Here is a 26,445-nt window from a genome sequence, read left to right as displayed (position 1 = left end):
AATTTGGTCCCTGTTAAAAAAGTTACGATCATGGTAATTCAGTGGTAACTACCATGGAAACGAGGATTAACAGCCAATCAAAATTTATGATTCCATGAACTTCACCATTGGATGGTAGAGTTACTGTAATAGTAACTTTTATGTTAAGTACTGGGCTCAGGGCCGATTTCTGTAAAATTGTATATTTCTTATCGTAAGACAGCAGTGTATTACTTTCGACTTGGGCGTTTGTCGATGGACCAAAATTTGTGCATTTCAACCTGTCAGAATGATCCCTTCAATTTTTTTCCTTACATATACTAGGATTGAGAAAAGAAATAATTGTTTTTGTATAAGGAATTTCAGAGAATGGCATTAAAAAAAAGAATTGGGGCCTGGATTTTGGTATTATGTTAAATTTAGCATTATGGTAACTACAATGGTTCCAGGGATTGTTAGCCAATCAATCTGTAAAGGTTTCCATGGTAAGTGTATTATTTATGATGGCAAAGATCTTTGTGAAATTGGGCCATATTTTAATGAATGGAAGAAAGTTGTCAGGAGATTCAAGACTGAAGTTTTTATTGGTTTTGAATGTTTAAAGAAATGTGATGTGAAGGAAATGTGCAAGAATGAAAAGTTTAGGATATAAGACAGAATAGGAAAAAAAGAAGAGAATAAATGATACAGAGAGAGGGGGAGAATGAGTGGCAAAGGGGGAATACGTGAGAGAATACATGGTAAAGGGAGAATAAATTGTAAAGAGAATGAATGGGAAAGAATAAATGGAGAGAGAATAATTGGTTAGGGGAGATTAAGTGATAAAGAGGAAGAATTAGTAAAGAAATGAATGAGAGGCAGAAATTGAGGTGAAGGAAAAATAAAGTGTAGAGAGATAGGAAAAAGCCCCAATTCTAAAAGAGAACATCCAATTTTCCAATAATAATTTTGAAATAGTGGCCCCATAGCAGTAACCTGTGAGATCCATGTCGAGGAGGAAATCTGAAAGGGATGTTTAAAGGCAGAGTTGACTGAAGCAAAAAGGTTATTTGAATAAAAACGGAAAAAAATGTTCTTCACAGAACATGCATATCCTGCTTGGTATGCAAACAAGCAGGAACCAGTGACATTCCCCACTCCATTTCATCTGTGTTCCCCTCACCTATCTGTTCTTGTCCTTTTCTATCTCTTCCTTCATTCCTCACAATTCTCTTCCTCATCCCCCCCTCCCCTGTGGCCCCACCCTAACTTGTTTTTTCAATGTCAGTTTTAGCATGCTAGATTCTAACTAACCCATTGAAATGAATTCTGAAATTCCTATAAACACAGACTAATCCATTGAATGAAGGTACAAAATGAAATATCTATAACCCACAGTTCAAGAGCAACAATAACTTACAATTGGATCACTTTATTTCTATACAGAACATGTAGCAACTTGACAATCTCACCCACAAAATGAAACCATCATTACACAACATTACATTATTTACAAGTATTAAAATAAAACTACACAGATGATTGATCCAAGTCAGCACTTCACATAAGCATGTAACTTGGGGTAGAAACAAAATATATCTATGGCTACACTGCATTACTGTTATCAGCATTTGGTTGTGGGGGGGGGGGGGTGGAGGGAGATCAAAGCTTTTATATGGTGGGGGTTCCAACCCTGTATTACTTTAAATTACATATAATTACATTTCAGTTTTAACCTAAACACAATACACCAAGGTTACATTAATTTGCCCTTAATAACCCTTGTGCATCTTTTTGAAAAAAGAAAGAAATAAGCTTGCCATTTATTTTTAACTTAACTAAATACTTTCAAAGATGAACCAACTTTGCATTTTGAATAATGATATCAACATGCTTTAGTGCTTATCACTACCAAATGTGTCCCTACGCACTTTGAAGAAGACAAAAAAGCTAAGAGAGAAGAAAATTGCAATCATTCGTAGCACTTACTCATCCAAAATACTTTTGAAAGAGTATGTTTGAGTGTGGATTTAAACTTGGCTGTAGAAGAGTTCTTCACAGATGATTAAAGAGTAAACTTGCTAAAATTAGAATCCCTTTCATATCTCTACGCCCTATACAAAAATCTCATTCTGATTTAAAGGGGAAGTTCACCCTGAAGAAAACTTTGTTGCAAAAATAGCAGAAAAAATAGTAAAAAATATTGGTGAAGGTTTGAGGAAAATCCATTAAAAAGTAAATAAGTTATTAGAGTTCAAAGTTTTGGATTTGTGACGTCATAAACGAGCAGCTGCCCCATGTGTTATGTAATATAAAATGCATGAATTTCAAATTTTGCATGGTTCCTGATGACTTAATTTTGTTTTCTATTCATGATCGGGTGTGAAATAATTTGTCCATTGATATACAAAAGGTACAGTGAAAACCATTTTCAATTTTCTGAGAAAATGACATTTTGATTTTTTACAATTCGCTATGTAGGAATGCTGCTCGCATATGACGTCACAAATCAAATAATTGAAATTCTAATAACTTTTTAATTATTTGATGAATTTTTCTCAAACCTTCTGCAATATTTTTTATTATTTTTTCTGCTATTTTTACAATAAAGTTTTTGTCAGGGTGAACTTCCCCTTTAAAGCTATTTCCAAGGTCAATGAAGATAGTGCACTGAGGTGAGCAGAAGATTCACCTCTCCTAATTCATATTTTCTTCCATGGTCCAAAGAGGTATAACATCACTAGAATTAATTACACTAGGGTCCCAAATACATTTGCAAATGCTGTCCAAACAATTTCACACCATTTATTGCTATGTATAAGAATCCTTTGTATGGTGTTTGTAAAGGTATTTGTGGCCATAGCATAAGATGTGATCTGAATACGAGTTTACCCATTTTGCTTAGCCTAGTAAGATGCAAAGTATAATACTTACAAAATCAGTTCTTCTGACTGAATACCGCCCTGGTAACTAATGCCTCATTTACTTTTCACCTGAAGCTGATGTGCATGTAATTGCTGCAAATAATGATTTCATGATAATTTTATTTATAAGCAAGGTCAATTGTCACAAGAATTTACTTAATAGATACGGGGCCCGTTTCATAGAGAGTTACAACTGTTGTAACTTTGCCATAATGGTAACTACCATGGCAATCTTGATTCTGCTGAGCCCTGTTACCATGGCAGCTGCCATTATGGCAAAGTTACAACAGTTGCAAGTCCTTTATGAAACGGGCCCATGATCTGAATACCAGAATATGCATTTTGCCTAATAGCCAAGTAAAATGCTAAGTGAAATACCTACAAAATCAATACTTCCAACTGAATACCGGCAAGGTTACCTGTTACACATAAAGCTGATGTACATGTACATGACTTGCAGCTGTAAACAATGACTTCATGATAATTTTAAAGGTCAAGCCCACCCCAGAAAAATGTTGATTTGAATAAATAGAGAAAAATCAAACTAGCATAACACTGAAAATTTCATCAAAATCGGATGTTAAATAAGAAAGCTATGACATTTTAAAATTTTGCCTATTTTTCACAAAACAGTGTTATGTATGTCGATGATGTCCCTCACTATTTCTTTTGTTTTTTTATTGTTTGAATTATACAAAATTTCATTTTTTTATAGATTTGACAATAAGGACCAACTTGACTGAATCATATAGTATAATAATCAATGCTCATTCCACATGTTCAGAGAGGAATTAATTGCTGTTTCACTTGACAATGAGGAGAAAAATAGAATATTCTCTATTTCATATAATACAAAAAAAATAGTGAGTGATGACGTTACCAGTCTCCTCATTTGCATACTGACTAAGATGTGCACATAACTGTTTTGTGAAATTAAGCAAAACTTTAAAATGTCATAGCTTTCTAATTTTGCATCCGATTTTGATGAAATTTTCAGTGTTATGCTTGTTGGATTTTTTTTTATTCAAATCAACTTTTCGTTGGGGTGGACTTGTCCTTTAACTAGCAAGGTTGATTGTCACCATGTAATCGTAGAGCTGGTATATTTACAAAATGTAACTTAGTGAAATCAACATATCTAAACCAAAAATCAATCACAATGACTGAAGATCACCAATACAGTGTATTACTAGTGCTTGGAAAAAGACCCTAGACCTTGCTGAAATGCCATGCTTATTATTTAGCTCCAGCAGCTACACATTTTCTACCATATTCATTTGGCACATATTTTTATTTATAGATACAAATAACTTAGATGGTAATTTCATTGGATTTTGTTCGAACTCATTTTGAGATTTTCACAATAGCATTTTGTTATACATGTGTAACACATATACATTACATAACAACCCCTCAAATAATACATAGTCCAGTTGTGTGACTAAACTCAATACATCACAATGCCGTGTCACGAAAATATAGTCTGTGCAAGATAGAATCCCTTTTGTGCTTCACTCTTGAAGTTGGTTGGTCTACCATTTTCACAAGCAGGTGATAAAAAAAATGGCTTTTTCCTCTGCAACATTCTATTTGTTGCATCATTTCCTGTTGACTTAAATTTTCTTAGATATTTCTTGGTACATTATTTCATGTTATATTTGATTCAATGATATATCATGTTTGTAATTATTTTTCACGATCATTGGATTCTTGTATTTCGATACACTGGATTATTCAGTCTTCGCATTGTTTTTTTCTCCTCTCTTGACCTCATTGAATACCCTGTGTCACGTTTAAGCAAGTCCTAATTGACAGGTTGTCTTTTTTTTACTGGTATATTTACTGGCGGATCCAGGGGGGCACATCCGGCCCGTACCCCCCCCCCCCCACCCCCTTTTGAGAGGCATAATCAAAATTTGTAATGCATATATGCAGTTCTAACACATTTTGGGTATAAACCTTTTTTTTTTTGCTTTGACAAATTTTCCTAGGGAGAATGTGCCCCCTTTTGGAAAATCCTGGATCCGCCATTCCAGATATTAGAATTAAGGTAAACTTAACGAAAACAATGCAGTATCTTTCACGAGCAAGCAACACTTCCATTTCATCAAAAATATAGAAAAAAAAAACAAGCTTGAAAAGTGGACAGTCATTGTTCAATATCACTAAAGTTCATCTACTTTGAAGAGAATTGTAGAATCATCTGGCAGGAGCAATAATAAATCACCATGACAACCACATCCAAGGCAACGAGGTGAAGCAACAGACCTTTGCATATGACATCATAATCTCATAGCGCCCTCCCTCAGATGATATAGGAAGACACGTAAATGGAGTTGTCAGAGATGTGCCTTCTGAAGATTCTAATGAATGCCAGGCAATCGCTTCAGCCTCTAAGACGACGCCGCACTGCAATGACGTCAATGCATAAGATCTTTTTAAAAAAAGTCATCTTCCTTCCTTTGAAACAAATTAAATCATGCCATGATCCAAGATAAACAGAAAAAAAGATTGCTTTAATATTCAAAAATGAAAACTTATTCTTGGGACAAAACAATGCGGAATGTATTGTATCTCCCATTACAAGGTTTCAATAAAGAGTCCATAGCGTCAGTTGAGACGAAGTAAACAGTGCTGTTCAAAGCTGAAAGAGTGCTTGTAGCAAAAGATGTTTCTCTTTGACGCATCTATCGATCCTGTTATCAGGTCTGCAAGTTCAAGAAGATAAAAAAAGGAAATAAAAAGTAACGTATTGAATATTTCAGTGCATCAACCAAACTAGGAAAAGAGGAAATTTAAAGATTATTGAAACTAATATCTGCTCTAAAAATAACAGCAATACATGAACCAGTTTTCAAGAAGGATTGCATGAAGTGACAATATTTCATGGTTAACATTCCAAAAGCTGCATCAAGAGTCTCTTGATACCTTGGTGGTGTTTCATATTAAATCTGGTCATAATTTACGCAAGACTTTATGCACAACATTACTGGAACAGTATTTCCTTCGGTCTAATTAGATTCTCAATCACTTTATTCCCTTCAGCAATTTTGTGAATCTGCTCCGTAGATTAGAGTAATTGTCATTAACAGCTGCCTGAAGACAGCAAAATCTTGAATAGATTTATAGGAATTTCCCTCCTACTATGCGATGGACCCAGAGAATTGGGATACAAACTTTGAGAGGAAAGCCTTGAAGATCTGTGCTGTGCTCTTGGGATAGTAGTGTTGTTTGACAGCATGTTCTAGAGTCAGAAGCATTCCTGAGGGATCTCCAACCGGCTTCAGCTTCTCTTCTCCCTGAAAATCAATGGAGTACATGAGATCAGTTCAAAAAGCTGTCATGAATTTGTGGACTAAGCTACCAAATAATTGTTAGATAGGCTGATATAAATCTCTTGATGGAAGACTTGCTTTTTTCATTCTTTAAAAATAGTTCATTTATGTGTTTTTGTATCAAAGTATTCTTTTCCTTATTTTTTTTCTTGAGCACATAGAGAGTAAAATTCATTTGTTGTGATATGCATTATAAAAGAATGATTCATCATCATTATCACCGTCATCATCTCCTCTCAAATTTTGATGATCAAGGAAAGTTGTCAGTTCGTTGGACGAAAGTGTTGATGAAATGTTCCCCTGACTTCATCTTCTCATTTTTGAGTCCCACATTTTTTTTTACTCTTAATCATAGTTGGGGTCGCCCCCACACCCATGTGGCACTGCCCCTAGACCAGATCTCACAACATGTCAGACAAAAATGGTCATGAAATGCTCCCCTGAGTGGCACTTCATGAAAAAGTCAGTCAGATGAGAGGATTGGCAGTAGCTTAAAAATGACAATAGTTTGGTGAAAATAAGTGACTTTTTGATAAATGAGATTCATACCTTGATCAGGCCAAGATGAACCAGAACAGAATTCACAACAGTTTCAGCTTTGCATTTATCAAATAGCTTCTTCAGAATGGCATCTGCATGAGATCAAAATAAGATAAAATAATACCTTCACGATATACAAATCTTGCCTGTCCAGTCCAATTAATGTCACTCTCATGTGCACAAAGGCCAGGTTTCATACATGTATCCAATAACTACAACTCTTATCCTTCCATTTTCAGGTATCAGAATGAAAATTTGTTGTCAAAGCTATAAATTTTAACCAATATATTTTTTTCGTAGCCTGCTATAAAAGAGTTGTAAATACTGTTCATCAGTAAAATAAAACTACTTTATACTTTGTGTAATGACCTGGAAGTCACATGTTCTTTTCTCTCTCTTTCTCTCTCACACCCCCCCTCTCTCCCACCAGCCCCCACCCCTCCCCCTTTCTCTCTCCCCTCTCTTTTACTCTCCCCTTTTTCATTCCTTCTCTCACTTCTATTTTCTTTATTTCACCTTTGTATGTACTGTCTCTCCCTTCTTTTATAATTTCCACCTCTCTTTTCTCAACTGCTTTTACATTTTTTTTCCTTTTATACTCTGGACTTCTTTATAATAATTTCATGCTTGTTTTTATATTTTGATTCGGGGTAATTATAGTAATGTTTTGTGTATGCTATTATGTTAATATAATCTATGTTATTTATGAATGCCCTGCTTGTTCTGTTACTCAGATATGTCCTGGGCGCTCCTTCTGTGTTTGTATATTTTTATTCCTTTGAACGATTTGAATGTTAATAAAGTGATGAATTACTACTCATGTCAATTCGCCCTCCAATTTTTTCTTAAAAGAGCCCTGGAAATGGCCCCCCAAAATCCCTATTTACATGTACAGCAGTGTTAAAGAGAAATGCCAGTAGTTGCAGTAAACACTGATTTCATGAGAAAGTCTGTAAATCCAGGCTTAATTGTCAGTATATCATTGAGGATCTAGATCTGGTACAGTTACATAAACTGAACTTTGTGAAATCTTGAAATCTACGCTGAAAAAAATGTTCACACTGAAAATCACCAACACAGATAGGAACACGTGGGACAGTGTATTATTATTGCTGGAATAAAGACCCGACGGAAGTGACCGAATCCGTGCTTGTTTTGCTTATTTCTCAGCAATTGCACAATTTCTTCAAGAATCCTTTGGCACATATTTTTTATTCATACAAACAGACACTCGGGTGGTCATTATATTAGATTCTGTACAAAGTCATTTTGAGATCGTTACCAATACTGGAATTTATCTTTAAGGCTTACCCGATGTTGCAGATTATTTACAAAATATAATTTTTCACCTGTTGTACATATACTACCTTACAATATGTCACATCAGTGTTGTGTAGTCTAGCAGAATAATATTGTAATCATTGGACGAGAAAAAATAACAGACGTACCTGCGCATTGATAGACTGCATTTTTGACATTATTATTCTTCTGGTCCATCACAGACGAGATCTTCACGAATGCCTTGACACCGGCCGACTCCTCATAAACCTCATCCTGTCAACAACAAGAACAAGAGATATATCAAAATGAATATTTCCGAAAGGGCAAGGATATTTGTCCTACTATTAGTCATTGAAAATTAGGAGTTGTACTGAGCCTTATTGCAATTTTGTTGAGAGTTTGTTTAGGGGGAGGACAGTTAGGGGCCGTTTCTTTAACCCCTATTATTGATGATTGGAAATTTTATCAAGCCCCATTACAATATTGTTGAGAGTTGGGGGGGTTCATGGACATTTCTTCAACTAGTTTCATTCAAATTAAGGAATTTGATTGAGCCCCATCACAATATAAGCCAGTTCGTAGTTCCTTTCTGCGCATGATCAAAAGATTCCACACATGATTAGAAGAAGGTCATTTGTACTAAAGTGACATGGTGCTTTAAAATCTAATGAGATAAGCACCAACTTTGATGTCTTGATTATTCATATATTCTTTTGAATTGTCATTTTCATTTACATCCACACAAAAAAATGCTTCCACGAACGACTGGTATTTCACAGTTTGTCAAGTACATTGTGCAACATGCTAAGATATGCATTCAAAGTAGGAATGCAACAAATACCTTCATTAAGTGTTCATTGGTGTGCTATTCTAGTCACCTGGTCTATTCAATTTCTTCATCCTGCTATGTAAGGCAAGGTTACATAATATCTTGCTTTGAAATCTGCCTATCATGATGAAAGAAATGAAAGGTCATTTGACCAAAATTGCCCATGAAGTAAATACGAACTGGTCTATTGTCAAGAGTTGGGAAAAGGAGGAGGAGGAGGAGGAGGAGGAGGAGGGGGGGGGGGGTGGTAGTGGATATTTCTTCAACTAGTGTTCATTCAAATTTAGACATTTTATCAAGCCCCATCACAATATTGTTGAGAGTTGGGAGGAGGGGTAAGTGGATATTTCTTCAACTAGTGCTCATTCAAATTTAAAAATTTGATTGAGCCCCATGACAATTATGTTGAGTGTTGAGGCACATGATGTGTATTCATAAACTAAAAGCGCAATCGATTTCATCATGTCTCAATAAGCCTTCAGCTGATTCTGATAAGAAGCTCCTTATTTATCTTATACTAAGTTCCCCCCGGCACAATTCGTGTCACAGCGGAAACCATGGTTTTAATTGTGGAGTAATTGCAGTGTTCATAACATATATGCATGGCATTAGGGGCCCGTTGCAGAAAGAGTTGTGTTCAAACGCAAGGCAAAAAATCAATCGCAAGTCCCAAATGCATGCCGCTGATTGGTTGAAAATCAAGTTGCGCATGATTTTTTGAGTTAAGTTGATTGCAACTCTTTCTGCAACGGGCCCTAGGTCAGTCATAGCAATTGCAAAGTTTTCGCGATCAGCTAAGAAAGGCCAATCGTAGCATTCAAAGCGAATAGCATGATAGTGGGAATAAAGTTTTTAAAGGCACCCTCCCTGGGTGTTGTGATCAACTAAACTTTTCTGTTACAATTTTGCAACTGATAGATATCAACATCTCCTAATATGTAAGAGAAAGAAAATTAGAGGCACAAAAGTTGAATTTTATCACTCTACGATGCACTATGTGATGTTGGAAGGGCGCGCAGTAGTGAGAGGAAGTGACGAGGGATGTAGGTCAGGAGGTGGCCCTTGACAGGTTGCACATGGTATGTGCCAGAGGCATGCATAAATTATGTGGGAGATCTTACCGGTGTTCTGGAGGATGGGGTGTATAGCAATGTTGAACAGGGACAGGCAAGTATGCCGATAATAGGAAATAATTGTTTAGTATGAAGAAACACTTCAAGAATCACCTTCCTTAAATCTAAGAACAACCGTAATTGACTATGATTTCAATAAATTATCAGATTCTTTTAGAACGTATTGAATACACAATACCCAATATGCAATATTATCACCCGTATCAGACATCTGAGCTGGTCATTTACAAAACCGTATTGCCCTACATTTTCTGAATATCGGGAAGGGTAGGTATATTGTTTGTATTTTCCTCGGTCTCAATGCGCGTATTTACTTTGCATGCAGAGACGAAGCAAAATATACCTTTGTATTTTCCCTGGTCTCACATCCGGGCATTTGTGGATGCGTATAAAGAGATACGCTTCATAGGGATCCGCCCACCAACAATATACGTCATAATAAAGACAACGCTGAATCCGAGCGCTTGCAAGTACGTCATAATGGTTAAGTGCAGAGCCTAGACCGATATTAACATGACACAATAGAACTCTTATTTTTAAAAGAAATATCCCCATTATCATGATTTTTGCTCTAGATATCTGATTTGGATGATAATAAAAATATTGACTGGCTCTTCTTTCGGGGAACATCAAATATATTGCCCTTAAATGACCCATATTGCCCTCGTCTAAAGACTCGGGCCAATATGATTCATTTGCTGGCAATATATTTGATGTTCCCCTCAAGGCCAGTCAATATTATATAATTATAAATGTACAAATCATCACTATCATCAAACTATTATCAAAAGCTTACCCCTAGCTCCTGAAGAATCTTCTCTGCACGCTGGTTCCCGAGAGCTTGTAGCTTATCGGCAGTAGGGAATGCTAGAAAGTCTGCTGCCGTGACTGGGATCTGAATCAAATCAAAACGATAGTATACATGGGCAAATCAATGCATAGCTTAAAGGGCACACCAAATTCCCTTCCAAACTCACCTCATCATCTCCATAATCTTCCTCTCATTATATTTCATCTACTCCCTCTCTCTCTTTCTCTTTCTCTCTCTCCTTTTCCTCTTTTACTCCATACTGAATAATTTTATCACACATTTTGAGACACCATAATTTTATCAAAAAACACATTCACATTTTAATATAAAATCTACTTTGCTTATTATAAAAACAGTACAGAGTGAAGGCAAAGAAAGAGCTAAAAAGGCAGAGACATGTAATTATCTACATAAATCATCCCCCTTCACTTTTCTCCTAATGTTCATTTTAAATTTAAAAAAATTGGTAACCAGTACTTGTCAAACACTAGTCAATCTCAATTTTACTTGATTGAACAATTAATTGCATTTTTTGTAGCAGGGCCTTGTATAATGATATCTATAAAAGGACTTGGACTGATTCTTATTTCATCCAACAAACATATAGTCAAATTGTCACTTTGTTTCTTAATTCTATATGACCTCATTGTCTTAAGTAAGATATGCCTAGAGTAATATAAAATGACAAATGTATGTTTAATAAGCTGCATTCAAAATATCATATTGTTATTAGACAAACTGGCTGAATGGTTGATGGATCATATGATATATGACAGTATACCATGTAGAATTAGAACCAAATGGGTAAGACTAGATAAAGTGGCATAAGGTACTATGGTTGAGTGATTATATTGATTTTGGTGCCCCTTTTTCACTTTTCCTATCAAAATGTGACTCGCCTGTACAATATCAAACTTTGTCATGTCCATGAAATAATCAACATTTTTCTACGCCTGATAACTATTTTTTTTTACTCACTTCATAAACTGCTCAAGAAAACATTATTTGAGAGCATGAAAACTTCTAATGTGAATTACAAGACAGAGATAAACTATTTCTTGAAGGCCCCCAAAATAGGGGCCAAACATACACATACTTTATGGAATTGTCCATTCAAAGGCTGATAATTTGCCTCGACATTTTGATACACTGCAACCCTAATAATTTTGATAGATGTCAATGAATTCAAATAAGTATTTCAAAGAAATAATCAACCAGTCCTCTTGCAATGATTAAGTCCACATGATATGAGATAGAACAATGAAAAGTTCTCGATTGCAATATTCTATACACATACACTTTTTTTTTTAAATATGTTTCTGAATTCAATACATTTTAATAAACTGAGATGACATCTAATGAGTGTGAAAACATTTACAAGCCCAAGACTAAGTGGTAAAATTGAAAGATAATAGTTTCAGTCACTCTTTCTAATTAACACTTACTTTATCTAGTTACTATTAGCGATCTTTTTTTTAACTTCCCCTCCCAAATCTACCCTGGAATGAGTTAATTGTTGTGAGCATTGGGGGAAAGAATGGATGATTTATAAATCATCAAACAAAATATTTCAAAGACCTTTATAGTAACATTGTGAACTTTTATAATCTAGATTTCCTATACCAGTCATAAAACAAGACTTGCATTTTCCAAGAAATAAATGCCTGATATTATTATAATACATGATAGTGTTTCTACAATGTAGCAGGCTGTATGAAGAAGTTAATGGAATGAATATATGTACTTGACCTAGCAAGATTTTTCAGTTGTTTAATAGTGTAATGTTAAAAAGTTCTGACTTAATAATATCATTTAAAAATATGGATGTGATTTAATCATGTATAACTGTTTCTTTTGTATGTAATTTCAAATTTTTCATATCATTTGCTGAAGACGCAAAATACATGTTTACATCGATATAATCAGCTGTTTGTTAGCAGCAACCAAGTACGACAATTTGAAGTTCAAATGGCAGTGGTCATTCTACAGAACAGCTGAATGAATTTCATTTGATAGTTGTTTTTTTAATTGTATAATACATCATTTTATTGAAAAAAAATGTAGGACTTTGAAATGCTTTTACAAATATATACATACAGTACATTAAACTATGATCAAAATATTTTCATTTTTCCACTTCACAAACTATCGATATTTCAAGAGAAAGAGGTAGTTAACATGCTTTTTGGAAATTCTATTTGTGTGACAGTAGCTTCGAAGATGGAACATCACTAATTCACAATTTAAAAAGAGTACTTATTTGTACTGAGATATGAAGAAAACAGATACATGGAAATATGACATGTACATTGAACAATCTTGCCTCCACATACTTCTAGCAAAAGACCCCCTGTACATGAGCTGTGTGCTTATCTTGATGCTACATAAAAAAACTTTTTTCTCCCTCAATTTTCCCTTCACTAGTAATAATTTATTTGCACAGAGATGTATGCCTTTAGGGATGATATCAAATGTTTGAAAAATATTGATATATGACAGAGAATAAAGTTCTATCATAATAACATAACAATATATTATAATAATTTGATGATTTCTTTTTGGCAAATTATTTGTGGCTTGGTCAAGAAAGACCTACAAAATTTAATAGTCTGAAATTTGATCTAAATATCATGTTAAAATGGTAACCCAGTTATTGCAGTTTATTAACACTCTAGACTGTCTGTACAAAATGTAATATACCTAACCTAGTGCATATTTTCATATTAAAAAGTTTACAATGAAGTCATTGGGTGAACTGGACAGAAACTGAGATACCATTGGGTGCCAAAAATAGGATTTATTAAATTATTTGTTTACTTTCTTTAACATATCTTTCAATGTCAAGTAGATGATTTTGTGCAAATAAAAATCTTTTTTCTTAAAAAAAAGAATATTGTTTCACGATTGGGTATACCATTCAGGAATAGGATATTTACAGGTAAGAAAGCTGTTGACTTTTTATTTTCACATAATATCAGCTTTGACGATGTCCAACCATGATTTTCCACAAATATATGAAAAGATTAAATGATATTCATGGTACATATTTGTCCCTTTTTTGGTCTTTTAGTTATTAGTATACAATTTATCACCATAATCATGTAGATATGTGACAGATGAGAAAGCTTTGGAAAGGTTGTTTAACAGCTCTGCATCCATCATCATAATATCAATAATAAGAATTATAATAATGACAATATGCATTCATATAGCGCCTCCTTTCTTGAAATAATCTATTCTGAGGCGCAATGTTATTATTACCCCAGCTTTCGCTCATGCTGCTGTTTCCAGTGATGTAGATAAGCCCTATTGTGCCACAATGTTATTTCAATAAGATCCTTATTTTCAATTTTTTTAGAAAGCTTTTATGTCACAGACGTCTATCTATTCATCTGGGCAAATGTCATAAAAGATATAGTGATTTTCACAGACAACTGTTAAAAGCTACTGAAATCCTTGCATCTGATTGGCTCAGATAAATTGCTAAAAGTCATTCATAATATTTTTCATGAAACACTCCCTTAATCTTAGAATCCCATGCTGTTTTCAGCCAACTCCTTTATTACATGAATTCATAAATAAGTTAATTAGAAACATGTTTTGTTGGCTACGTCCTGTCGGTGGTGTCCAAATTGGATTTAAAAGCGGATGGAATGTCCTCTATTAAATTCTTTATCTTGAGATGAAGAACTGTTCTTTTAGAGTTTATGTGATTGCCGAGTTTCACCATCAGAGCTTCATTTTGTCCATGACTGATGCTAGATCTCCGGCATCTTGCACGTTCTGTATTATGAAAATAGAACAGAGAGAGAACCAGCATCAAGTCACCGTTTCTTGCTTCAAGTCCAGTCACAAATTTTATTTACCTAATTAAGTTTATTCTTTTTCTGTTAGCAAACATTTTCTGCTTCAAGTTTAGCCAAAAGTCACATTTTTAGAAGTTATCAGCATTCTGCTGTAAGCCTAGCCCAAATTCATAAATTTCATAAATGTATAGCATTTATTCTTTTGTGTTGGCAAATATTATACTGTTTCAAGTTTAGCCAAAAGTCACAAATGAATCACAATTTTAGAAATGAATCACATTGTTTGGCTCTTTTCTGGCAGCAGTAACTACAAAGTATCTTCAAATGTGCTACGAGCAAAGCCATTGGAAAGTTCAAATTTTGGCAGGAGCCTTTGACCTTCTTTACAGTTGTATCAAGGAGACTCCATAGAGATCAGTTCTTCATTGGTTTGGCAGAGTTGTCCATATTTTAAGGATGGTTGCGTATCTCAAGATGTAATCAATATAATAATAGTAATAATTGGATTTATATAGCGCTTTTTCCAGAGGATACAAAGTACTATTAATGGCATAATACAAGTTAAGGTTTATAGTTATACAGGTGTGTTTTAAGATGTTTTTTTGAAGAGGTCAAGAGAAGAGATGTTTCTTAAAGATCTGACACCACCAACAGCAAGAGACAAACCTAAATTACTCTGTGCTAGAGTTTCCTCTGGCATTGTATCAGCGAATGTGAAAACATTAGCCAGAGCTGCCAACCTGGACAAGAACATTTCAGTATTTTCAAGGCTGAAAATCAGTATTTTGGTGAGGAAATTAGTATTTTCACAGGAATACCATAGGACAACATATAAACTGGAACTTTAGAAATCAGTATTTTGCATGAAACCATCAGTATTCTTCTCTATTTTCAGTACTAAATACGGAAAATCAGTACTACTTGGCAGCTCTGATTAGCAAAACATGGGCAAACATTGTTGTCTTTTTTGTCGCTTCTGAGACAGTCTGAGCTGCTCAACAGGCATCAGGAAACCACAGTTGTGGAAGCAGATATCATCATTTTTTTTTTGCTTGCTATATAAAGAACTCACGGTACATGTACCTTATTGTTGTTGTTTTTTCTGATGTTCGTAATCAAAAAGATGGTATACAGTTATTTAAACTTTTACATTTTGTAAATTTTTTCATTTTTGTAGCTGTACATTGTAGCAGTCAGTGTGATTTGTTACAGTTATATGTATTTTGTCACTAGCTGTATCGTTGGGGCAGCGGAATGTGTACCAAAATAGGAAAATCATCATCTCATTGTGATTTTATAAAAGATCATTCCCCATCCCCCAACCACACTCGAAAGCATTCAGCAACCTGACACTTTTTCACATGCAACATCGATTTACTAATTTTCATGACTTACCATATACTTTGGTTCCTCTCTCCTTGGTGAGATGGCCGTTCCTTTGATTTGGAGATGAGGATCTTTGGATTCCAGTCCCCCTTTCTCATCTTCGACATCCTCGTCGTCCTCCACATCTTCGTACTCGTCATCGTCGTCGTCTTCCTCCTCATCCGATCCTTCGTCGTCGCTAAGTAATCAGATTCAACAAACAATATTTCAGTTTGAACAAGATGAATTCTAGGGTTCAAGCAATTGAAATGAATGCCTTCACGATCACATGATCTAAAATCTATTGCATACTTGGATTCTACAAATGTCAATAACTATCACAATTTAACGAGATCACCATTCCCTTATTCATTGACAAAACAAGTTTTATCTTTTGGATCAACAAAAAGTTATGGTGATGAGCAATGACCTCTCTGCCCCTTGAGCTTGTGAACCCCTCCTGCCCGCCCCCAACAAAAAGAGATCGGATCAGATTATGAGAGTACCATAAACTCAGGAGTTCTTGGAGTTGATCAAATCAAAGGTTCTTCATTTATCACAAGAATGAAGGATTTCAGGTATATTTTAACCTCTGCCCTTTGACCCAATCAACCCAATATCATTAATTCTAATACCAATAATCAGATTAACAAAGAATGCTTTGTTTCAAAAGTTTTTTTACTCATCAGGGATATTGCAGTTTACCAGTATTTATTAATCATAGCTATAACATCATTCAACAAACATTTTTTTTCTTTCCTTTCAAAAACGTTTCCATTTATAGATGTCATACGGGTTTTTTTTCAAAGTAAAGTGAAATGACCTCTTCTCAGGTTCAATTTTTCTTAAAAAGTTCTGAAATATGGATCACATATAGTAAGAGATTTGCGCAGAAAAGATTGTGAACTTTTGACATTTCCAAGTTAAGGACTTTAAAAGCAATTTCCTTCGAAATAATTTAGCATTATTAAAATGGTCACAATACATGCAAATTTTTCTTCTATTTTTTCTCGTTATTTAGAATGATTCATTAGCATCTGGATCAAATTACCAAGCCAAACCATCAAATGTGAACCATCTTTGCAACTGAGTCAAGAACAGCTTAATGTATAGGTAGTATTCAAACAAATATCTGGGCCCTTCACCACAAAACTTAGCACTTGATCATATATCTGATTTCAAGCTTGATTGCATTGATCATAATGAGCAGTCAAGTGTACAAATCAATTGTGGTATCAATCACTAGGATTTGTGATACAGGCCCCAAGATCATACCTCATGGTTCCTAGAGCATCAGCATGATTGTTAGCATCCATGATTCCTTGGATTAACTCTATGCCTTCTTCTCCTATACTGTTCCCTGAAGTGGAAAAAAAAACACAAAATTTGAATGACCTTGAGTTTTTAATCTGACAGCAATACATGATATTCACGAGATGAAGAGAGAAACGAATGAATAAAAAATAGCATGTATGATTGCAAATTGAGTTTGATTTGTACAAACATGGATGTATTGTGTTGATAAATACATGTAGACTTAGAAGGTCCAATGATTAGTTGGTTATCATGAGAACAAAAAAGGACAGACGGACAGACACCCCAGAACAAGATGGCTTCATTAATCGTTTACAGGTGGGTGGAAACACATAACATAATTATTTTCATTATCTTTTTATCAATAGATTTAAGGGCCCTCAAGTCGGTGAAGTTGAGTTAGAAGGGAGTTTGTATCACATTAAATATAATGAATTAAAGAACATACTAACCATTGAGGTCGAGCAGTTTCAGATGTGGTTTGGTGTCCATACTCTCGGCTACTCTGACAGCGGATTCCCTCTTGATCTCACCGAATGCCAGATTCAGTTCCTACAAACAGAAAGGAAAATAATATGAAAACTGATTCTGAAGGCTTTTTCTGTCTTGACCACACAAATAGATTCGATTCAACTTGTTCCGATAACAGATTTTTTACTTGGTGACATTGAAAGAAATTCATCTTCTAAAACAATGATACACATTTTATGTCAAGGAAAAATGTGATCTAATCTCTTCAATATGATATTGATATGTTCAGAGAACATGCTAAACAATCCTCAAAATAACAGGCCTTAGGCTAGAGAACAGTGTTAGTGTAAAATACTTCCCCATTGAATACACAGATGGTCAAGTATTTCTACCCGTACTCAAAACGGACTAAGACTGAAATTTCTATAAAGGTTTCAACTAGAAAACCAGTTCAGGGCTCCGTAACACAAAGGTTTGCGATGGATTGCAAATATGAAAGAACCGCACTGATTGGTTCCTGGTCATTGTTTTAAACAAATTTTGCGTGTAACATTGATATTGATTGGTCAGTTCATTAAGCGATTGATCGCTAATCTTTGTGGTACAGAGCCCAGGTCAGTCAATTAATTATTACAATCAATTTTAAATGAAAGTTGATGGCAAACAATGGACATTTACAATTAATTGAGAATAAGAATGACCCAAGCTATCTCTTGATCAAACTGAGCTGAATGCGGGATATAGTTGCTTATGAGCCCAAATCTTGTGTAATTAATATCCCAGATTTCCACCAAGAACTGTGCAAACTTCTGTGATATGAATGAAAAACAGACCTAAATCCTCAATGGAAAAACAAATTGAATGTGATTTTATCATTGGATCGACCATTATAAAAAACAGACAACTTCAACAACATTTAAAAGTAAAATATAAATACATAAAACAAAGAGCTGATTTTTTTTTTCAAAATAAAAATCATGATATTGGGTGACTAGTGAATATTTATTGTACATTTCTGTGTTTTCTTATAGGGCCCATATATTGATTTGATTTACCTTGAGATTAGGAACTCCTTCCCTCAGACTGTCTGCAATAGCATCTGCTCCTTCTGATCTCACCAAACAATCACCAAAGTTAATCACTTCTAACTTCTTTAGATTCTTTACAGCCTGGAAGATTAGAAGAAACATTCACAAGTATATGAAAAAAAAACCCAAAGTGGGAGGGGGGTGGAATTCATCCCCCTCGGCATTTTTTGTGATAAATCTGGAATGTCAAAAGCTGGCGCAATGTCATTCTAAGGCTGTTTTATTTCAAGTCTCGCACAACTTTTGAGGCCAAATTTGCTTAATGCATCCAAAAGCTAAAAACATCAAAACTGGAGATATTGTTTTGCCATATCATGCCTGAAATAAGGATGTATCTATGCCTCATTGGTGCAGAAAAATCTTGCATTTTAATGACCCCATTTTCCTCTTTTTCAGACATACAATTTAGTGGTTTATCTTCAAAAGTGGGACAATTTCATAGTACCCGGTATTGCTGAGGTGAAATGTCATTTTGGTTGTGAAATTCACAGACATAACACCACTGTGAACATATTCAGCTTCTACAAAGAATATTTTTTTTTAAACTCATAATCATTCATCTGCAGGACTTTGAAGATGATCATTTAAAAATGTTAATACAATACCTTTGCCATTGGTATCGCTCCCTTTGCTGTGAATGTGTTGTCATTTAAATTCAGGATCTGAATTGAGAAATGAGAGAAAAAAAAGGGGGACAGGTATTAATCAAATTACTTTGCACTACACGTAAATCAATATTCTGATAACTTAGGGTAAATTTCCATTTACTCAATCAGTTATTTGCAACTCAAATAATCAAATGTAACTGCTGATCTAATTCTAAGACGGTCTGAAACTATAATGGATACATCCACTTTGACAGTCTATTTAATACTTGTTCCAACTATGCAGTCTTATAGTCACATGGTCTAACTGTCATTTAGTCTAATGGCCAGATGGTCTAACTTCAAAGTTCCACTTTTGTCATATGAACATTTGGTTTGTAAGCAGTTACGCTATCTGAAAGCTTCAAAGATTGTATCGTGATATGCCAGCATATTCCATTCCTGACAAGTAGTTTTCTATCAAAAGAAAAAAGTATGCAGATCACATCATAACCGTCTTTAGGGGTTACATTTCTAGTATAGTGACATTCACTTTGGGAGGAATTTACTAAAATGGGATTCAATGAGTGAAATTAAATATCAAGAAGGATCATACCTTGAGATTGTGACTGTGTTCTACTGCTTCTGCAAGTGCTGTTATACCTTCATGGTTGATACCATTCTGAGGCATGGCAATCTCTTCTAATGTTCCTATTGTCTGTAAAAAAAATATTGAATTAGAATTATACACTGAATGAACAATGCATCATTCTAAAGTCACCTTGACAATCTCTAAACAAAAAAAAAAAAACAACAAAAAAAGAGAAGACCAATCTCAAACATAGATCATCTAGATTAGAGAGACCACTATAACTGATTTCACTATAATAATCACACAAACCTATTACAACAAAGATATGAAAATCAAACTTTTCTCTGTGCAATAATTAACTCTTACTAAAATCTATGTGACAAGGCTCTTAATCTTAATTCATTTTCATCTGCATGAAATTATGATCACGTGTTTTCTATAGTTATTGGCAATCTTCTCAATCATCTGTAAAAGTTGTAATTTGCTTCAATCATCGTAATCAGGCTTCTTACACTATCTGAATAAAAACAAATTAAGGACTATAATTCAAGAATTCCAGAAATTCAAAAATTTAAATAAAAGAAGGAAAGTGTAATAAAAAAACAATTATTACCATTTTGTTTAAAATAAATCATCAAATCAGAGATAATTTTTGCGGTAGCACATTTTGAAATTCCAGGACTTTTTTTTAGAATTCAGGGAATTTTCAGGCCTGGAAAAGGAAGGAAAAAAATCCAGGACTTCACAAGTTTTCAAGGACCCATAAGTATCCAGGAAATTATAAAAAAAAAATCCAGGAAATTATAAAAAAAAAGAAAATAAAGTCAAATAAAATTCAACCTCACCTTGAAAGCCTTGGCTAATGCAATTGCCCCAGGGTTCTCTAGCCTATTTCTTCCAGCTATAAAAACCTTGAGAGCCAGAGGTTTGCCTGCCTTAGTACTCTTCTCATGACACGTGATCAAGGCTTCTGCCATTAACTGTGGGGGAAAAGGGGGAAAGGTAACACATGCAATATTGTAATTACAAAAGTAATATTGTGATGCAAATATTAATATACACAGCACAAGAGAGGATGGAGACTTTGGCCGACACACCAATTTTGCAAGAATCTTCAATCTTGAAGGAGGCAGACATAACCAGAAGAAGAGAAGGATCTACACGTCTCAGGAGATATTCATAACTCTAAATTGGATACCGGTATATAGATCTGAGATACTGAACAAAGTTTAAGCAGATTCAATGCTATATTCAGAAGAAATAATACCAAAATATTTTCCAAAGTCTTTTTTCTAAACAATTAACCATGACAAAAAATCAAAGTAAGCACAGGAATTTGATTATGGCAGTCTGACCGTCAGTACATGTATATAATGTACACTACAGTACCTAAATGTGCAACGAATTTTGAGATTCAATTTGAGATTCATTCAAATATTTGTATACTATTATACATAATATTTCTCATAGAACATATCTATAAAATAGGCCTGTCAGTGAGGTTCCAAACACGAGCTAAAAAAAAGCTGAAAAATTACCTTAACTATTACGTGCACAGGACAAGCCTGAAGTCCCTTTCTACCTTTCAGGATACATAAAAATCTTCATTTCCCCCTCCCTCAAACACACCACTTACATGCATACGCAATGATAATGAATAAAACATAAGAAATGAAATCAGGGTCCCGTAACACAAAGGTTAGCGATTGATTGTACGCTTGATTTTCACGATTGATTATACAGTGTAGTCAATGGAATCAGTCATAGGAAAATGTTCTACAATCATTTGCTAAGTTTTGTGTCACGGGCCCCAGGACTGATAAATACCTTTCCACCAATGCCAAGACCATTGTTGTTAAACCTCATCTCACTGAGTGTGTAGCAGGATGTACTCTCTAATAATTCCCTAACAGCCTTCACTCCGTCCGGACCAAACGCGTTATCACTCAGGTCAAGCTCCACCAAGTGTGCCCCAGCTGTCATGATGCCAGCACCAAGACTCATCTAAGAAGGAAGACAAAAACAGAATTTGATGATGGTATTGTAACCCCAAACAAGTGCGGATCCAGGGGAGGGGAAAAATGGACTAACATACCCCCCCCCACCACGGTAGGAAATAATTTTTATTTTTAAGGGGCTATTTTTCTTTTCCACATTGGGGCGATATCAGAATTTTGGGGGCATTTCTTTCATTTCCAGGGCTACTTTTACGAGTAAAAAGTAAATATGCAGTAAAAGCAAATACTATTCTTCTGCCACAGTTAAAATATATTGATTTTTCTAAAAAATCTTGAACTCCAGAAAGAATGGTCGCTCCAAAGCACACATTTCATGGAAATTTACGAGTGATTTGAGCTATCATGAGGGTGAAATCACCCGTCGCCCTCATATATTTCCTACATCTACATTGCAGCTTGCCTTGCTAAACTTTATACCATTCTCAATAGCATGAAGGCCTGACAAGAGGACATAAGGGCTTGTTGATAAAGGACTTTGGTATAAGACTTTTATAGCTGGGTGGCCATTTCATATAGCTGATTATAAGTTTAAAATACTAACTTTTCAAACGACTTCATCTGCAACTGGTGCCCCTTTCTCATGCTAAAAGTGATACCAAAAACTTTGTGCATTTTAACATAATGGCAGTGAATTTCCTCATTATAACCTTACCAAACCTTACTTTGAAAATGTTGAATTTTCCATTCCGAAGCTTACTAAAAATCAGAAATGAAATTTACAAAGATTAGATTTCGACTTTAGCTGATAAGAATCAAATTGCATAATTTGGCATCAAAGAAAGGATCGCCAGTATTTAAGTTGTTACATTACATTACCCTGGATTTGAACCTTTGATCTCCCATTTGTGAGGCAGGAAGTCATATCAACTGAACCAACATGCATGCCAACACTATCACTCATAACAAGTCAACTTACCAATGCTGGGGGTATTTCAGCTCGTAACCTCCCTGTAAACATGTCACTCCATCTCGCCCTCTGTGTCAAAGAAAAGACATTGAAAAATAGCAAATATTCTGTTTCTTAGCCATTCAAAATCTTAATGTTTTGAATATAAAACTTATGGGTGTGGAGACTCCCAAGTTTTCAAACTGTTTAAAAATGTGGTCTACAGAGTCTACAAAGTACAAAGCATGAACGTTGACCCTACTAATAATGCAACATGGGAGACAGCCTGAAAAAAAGGATAAGTTTCTAATTAAACAAAACTAATTTCAAAGAAATGTGGAAAATTGATGGCCATTTCATGGATTTAAAGATGCAAAATGTGAAATTTCAGCAACTATTGGTGGAGCCTTTTTTTCCCCCTGCCGGGTAAATGTAAACACCCGTTTATTAATAATGTTGAAAAGTTTTTCAAAATAAATGTTATGACTCAGGCCTGGAGGAAATTGTATCAAGTTAAATGTCCATACTGAATTTTGAATACAACACATCGATAGGGACATAATGCTACTGAATCAAAGCATTTTTTACTGTAGTATAGGCCTATATGTTGCTACTCTTTGGCTGTTAAAACCCAACAGCTCAATAATTCAAAACAAGTTTTATGACAGATCAGAAAAAATCTCAATTTCAGAATTATGACGCAAGTGGGAACCATCTTTTACATAGAGAGAGCTCTCTACAAGAATAAGGAGACTATTTTCATGCAATATGGAATAGGGTTATCACCATTGCTATTATTTTAAGATACAGCTTTTTCTATGCTATCCTCACCTACAATGTACATGTGTTCTGAACATCGCATTCCGTGGGCTGAAGTGCAGAAGTTCACTTTATATGCAGTTTTGTGATTTGATTTTGCGTTGGAATTCATGATTTTCAATCTATTTTTTTCTCTCTTCAAATCATTTGGCCTGAAAAAATTTTGTTTTCAGTGAAATTTTGTGTTCTGACTAAATTCCAAGAATTTTGTTCTCCCTTTTCCTTATCACAGAAAGCTGGGGACTCTAGCAGCATTCAGTCATTTTCTACTTACCTGAAACTCTGGTTTAGATTCGAGTGACTTTGCAAGTGCCTTCGCTGCCTCCACACCAACTGTGTTGCCATTCAGCTTCAATGACTGCATCCCATCACAGGCTTTTATTGCTGCAACAACTTCCTTAGCTGAAAAAAAAAATTATACGTACTAGAGAAAAGTCCCAAAACATTGGACGGTTCCAAATATTGGACGAAATGACTTCAACTCCCTCCCCATAACTACAGGGACCAGCACTGACAGGGGACTTGCATGCATAAGATATATGAACATGTACCTGCTATTGAACTGCATACACAGTAGCTCAAAGTTGCTGCTCAATAAAAATATTCCAGGGGTTAAATCCAGCAGAAAAATCCATGATTCTGACTTCCTGAGATTCTTATGACCCTCGCGCTTGCTTATTCCTGACTCCAAAAGATCAAGGACCAAAAAAAAATCTCGTAAGGGAGAAGTGATCCAAATATGGCACAATCCCAAATATCAGACATATTGGCAGATTGAATTGGAAATACTTGCTGCTAACGAGCGAAGACATCCGATGTTCATAGCCAAAAGAGGTCCGTTTGGTATGTAAATTATCATTATTTAAAGATTTCTACATCAAAATTATTGACAGTAATAATTCGGCATTTGCGCAGCTAATTACTTTATCAACAATCATGATAATTATTAAGCAATTATTTTGTTGTGCATAACTCCACGTGTCCGATACTTGGAAACTGCATCAGATTATTGGCAAAAAACAAGCTTCTGCATTCTGAAGCTTCTCATTGAATGAGTGGTAGTACTACTAGCTAGTAGATCTAGACCTAAATAATTTCCGTTAGGCGATTACCATAATTTTTTCGATTCTTCTAGTCCAACTTAACCAGGAGGCTTCTAGAGAGTAAAAATCATTTACTAACATAAGCTTACTCTCATACGAAGCCAGGTCTTCCTGGTAATTGACCCGTAAACATCGGGCAAGTCTCTTCCGTCTTTTCACAATATTTTTCTCATTTTTTTAATGAATTCTTGTTAAAAAAATAACGAGGGTGTAGAAATGTCGGACATGAAGTTTAATCCCATGTACATGATTTAGGGCTAGATCTTTTAGAAGGAAAGTAAATGTAGAAATCTCGGGGGTGAAAGTTTCAGGGTTTTTTTTGGCTTCCGTCGTGTGGGTCAATTACCAGGAAGAACTGGCTTCGTTTGAGAGTATAAAGCTTACGTTAGTAAATGATTTTTACTCTCTAGAAGCCGCCTGGCTAGTCCAACTTATATTTATATTGTGGGACTACGTCTACGGAAATAAACACAATTTTTATTTTATTCAATCAACGATTGTATTTTTGTTTTGCTCCAATAGGCATAAATTATGGTCAAGCATCCGATATTTGTTCACTTAACTTTATGCAATTTTGTAAAATAAAATAAACATTCTTCCAGAATCTCGGGAAAAGGTAGGGCCTAAGGTAAATATGCCTACATGTCATGAATATATGGTCTTTGCCTTTATTCAAAAACACAAAAGTAAATGAATGGGACTGAACACTTCATTCATGACATGCACGAGAAGCAATGTACGGATTCTTACCATCTTCTGCCGAATTCAGCTTCAGTCCTTTTCCAGAGAATGACACTTCTATGAGTTGATCAACTGATGTTTTTGCTAATAATTCTGTCACACCAGAAACATCTGCCATGATGAATATTTAGTGTAAATCTATCAAAAAAAATAATTGGACGCAGCTCGCCGTTTTGGGATCGCGACAATAACTGAAAGCGCGCTCGGCGAATTTGTACGTACCGGTGCGGTATTTTTACTTCGGGAATAACTATATTCCGCGAGTATTAATATACAGTGCGTCCCAAGAAAAAAAAAAACCCAGAGACCGAGAACCATCGTTATTTCATACATCATGGGCGCAATGTCAGGAGCGATTTTTTTTTTTGCTAGTCAAATTTTTCCGGGTATTAATTTGTGGTTCAAAACCTTTTTTTTTGGGGGGGGGCGCTTGTCAAAATTTTCTTTCGAAAAATTTGCCCCCTCTGGATCTGCCCCTGCACAATGTAATTAATAAATGTCTATAAATGCAAATCCTAATCACGAGTCTCTTCTTTAAAATGGAGGTACTCACATGATAATCCTTGATTGACCACGGTATATGAGAAGAAAAATAAAAGATAACAAAGTCAGGGGCCGCGCCCACAGTTTTGAAAAGGGGCCGAGGGCTAACCATGCAAAAGAATCATAATTATGGTCATTTTTATGAATTTGTACACGGTTTTGCAAAAAGTGGGGGGGGGCTGAAGCCCCTGCAGCAGCCCCTGAAAGTTGTTTGGTGGATGTACCAATAAGGGCGGAAGTCTCTCCCCAAAGGTAAGGGGGACAAAATTTGACAAACAAAAAAAAAAGGTCCCCCCCTGAATGT

General features: G+C 35.1%; 1 protein-coding gene across 1 annotated transcript; it reads right to left on the bottom strand.

Annotated features, from left to right (window-relative positions):
• Window positions 1-5,325: 5,325 nt before the first annotated feature.
• LOC121422321 (ran GTPase-activating protein 1-like) lies at window positions 5,326-25,804 on the bottom strand. The gene is made up of 16 exons (XM_041617286.1): window positions 25,608-25,804; window positions 24,029-24,156; window positions 22,966-23,025; window positions 21,859-22,035; window positions 20,877-21,011; window positions 20,056-20,157; window positions 19,461-19,517; window positions 18,823-18,936; window positions 17,749-17,848; window positions 17,258-17,342; window positions 16,013-16,181; window positions 10,797-10,895; window positions 8,206-8,311; window positions 6,767-6,849; window positions 6,060-6,181; window positions 5,326-5,590 (listed from the first exon to the last, which is right to left on the bottom strand). Exons 1-16 carry the CDS (start codon window positions 25,714-25,716, stop codon window positions 5,521-5,523), a joined length of 1,716 nt encoding a protein of 571 aa, XP_041473220.1. The 5' UTR covers window positions 25,717-25,804; the 3' UTR covers window positions 5,326-5,520.
• Window positions 25,805-26,445: the final 641 nt, after the last annotated feature.

Source organism: Lytechinus variegatus, chromosome 10 (assembly GCF_018143015.1).
Source record: "Lytechinus variegatus isolate NC3 chromosome 10, Lvar_3.0, whole genome shotgun sequence".
Lineage (NCBI taxonomy): Eukaryota > Metazoa > Echinodermata > Echinoidea > Temnopleuroida > Toxopneustidae > Lytechinus > Lytechinus variegatus.
This window is presented reverse-complemented; position numbering and strand designations above follow the sequence as displayed.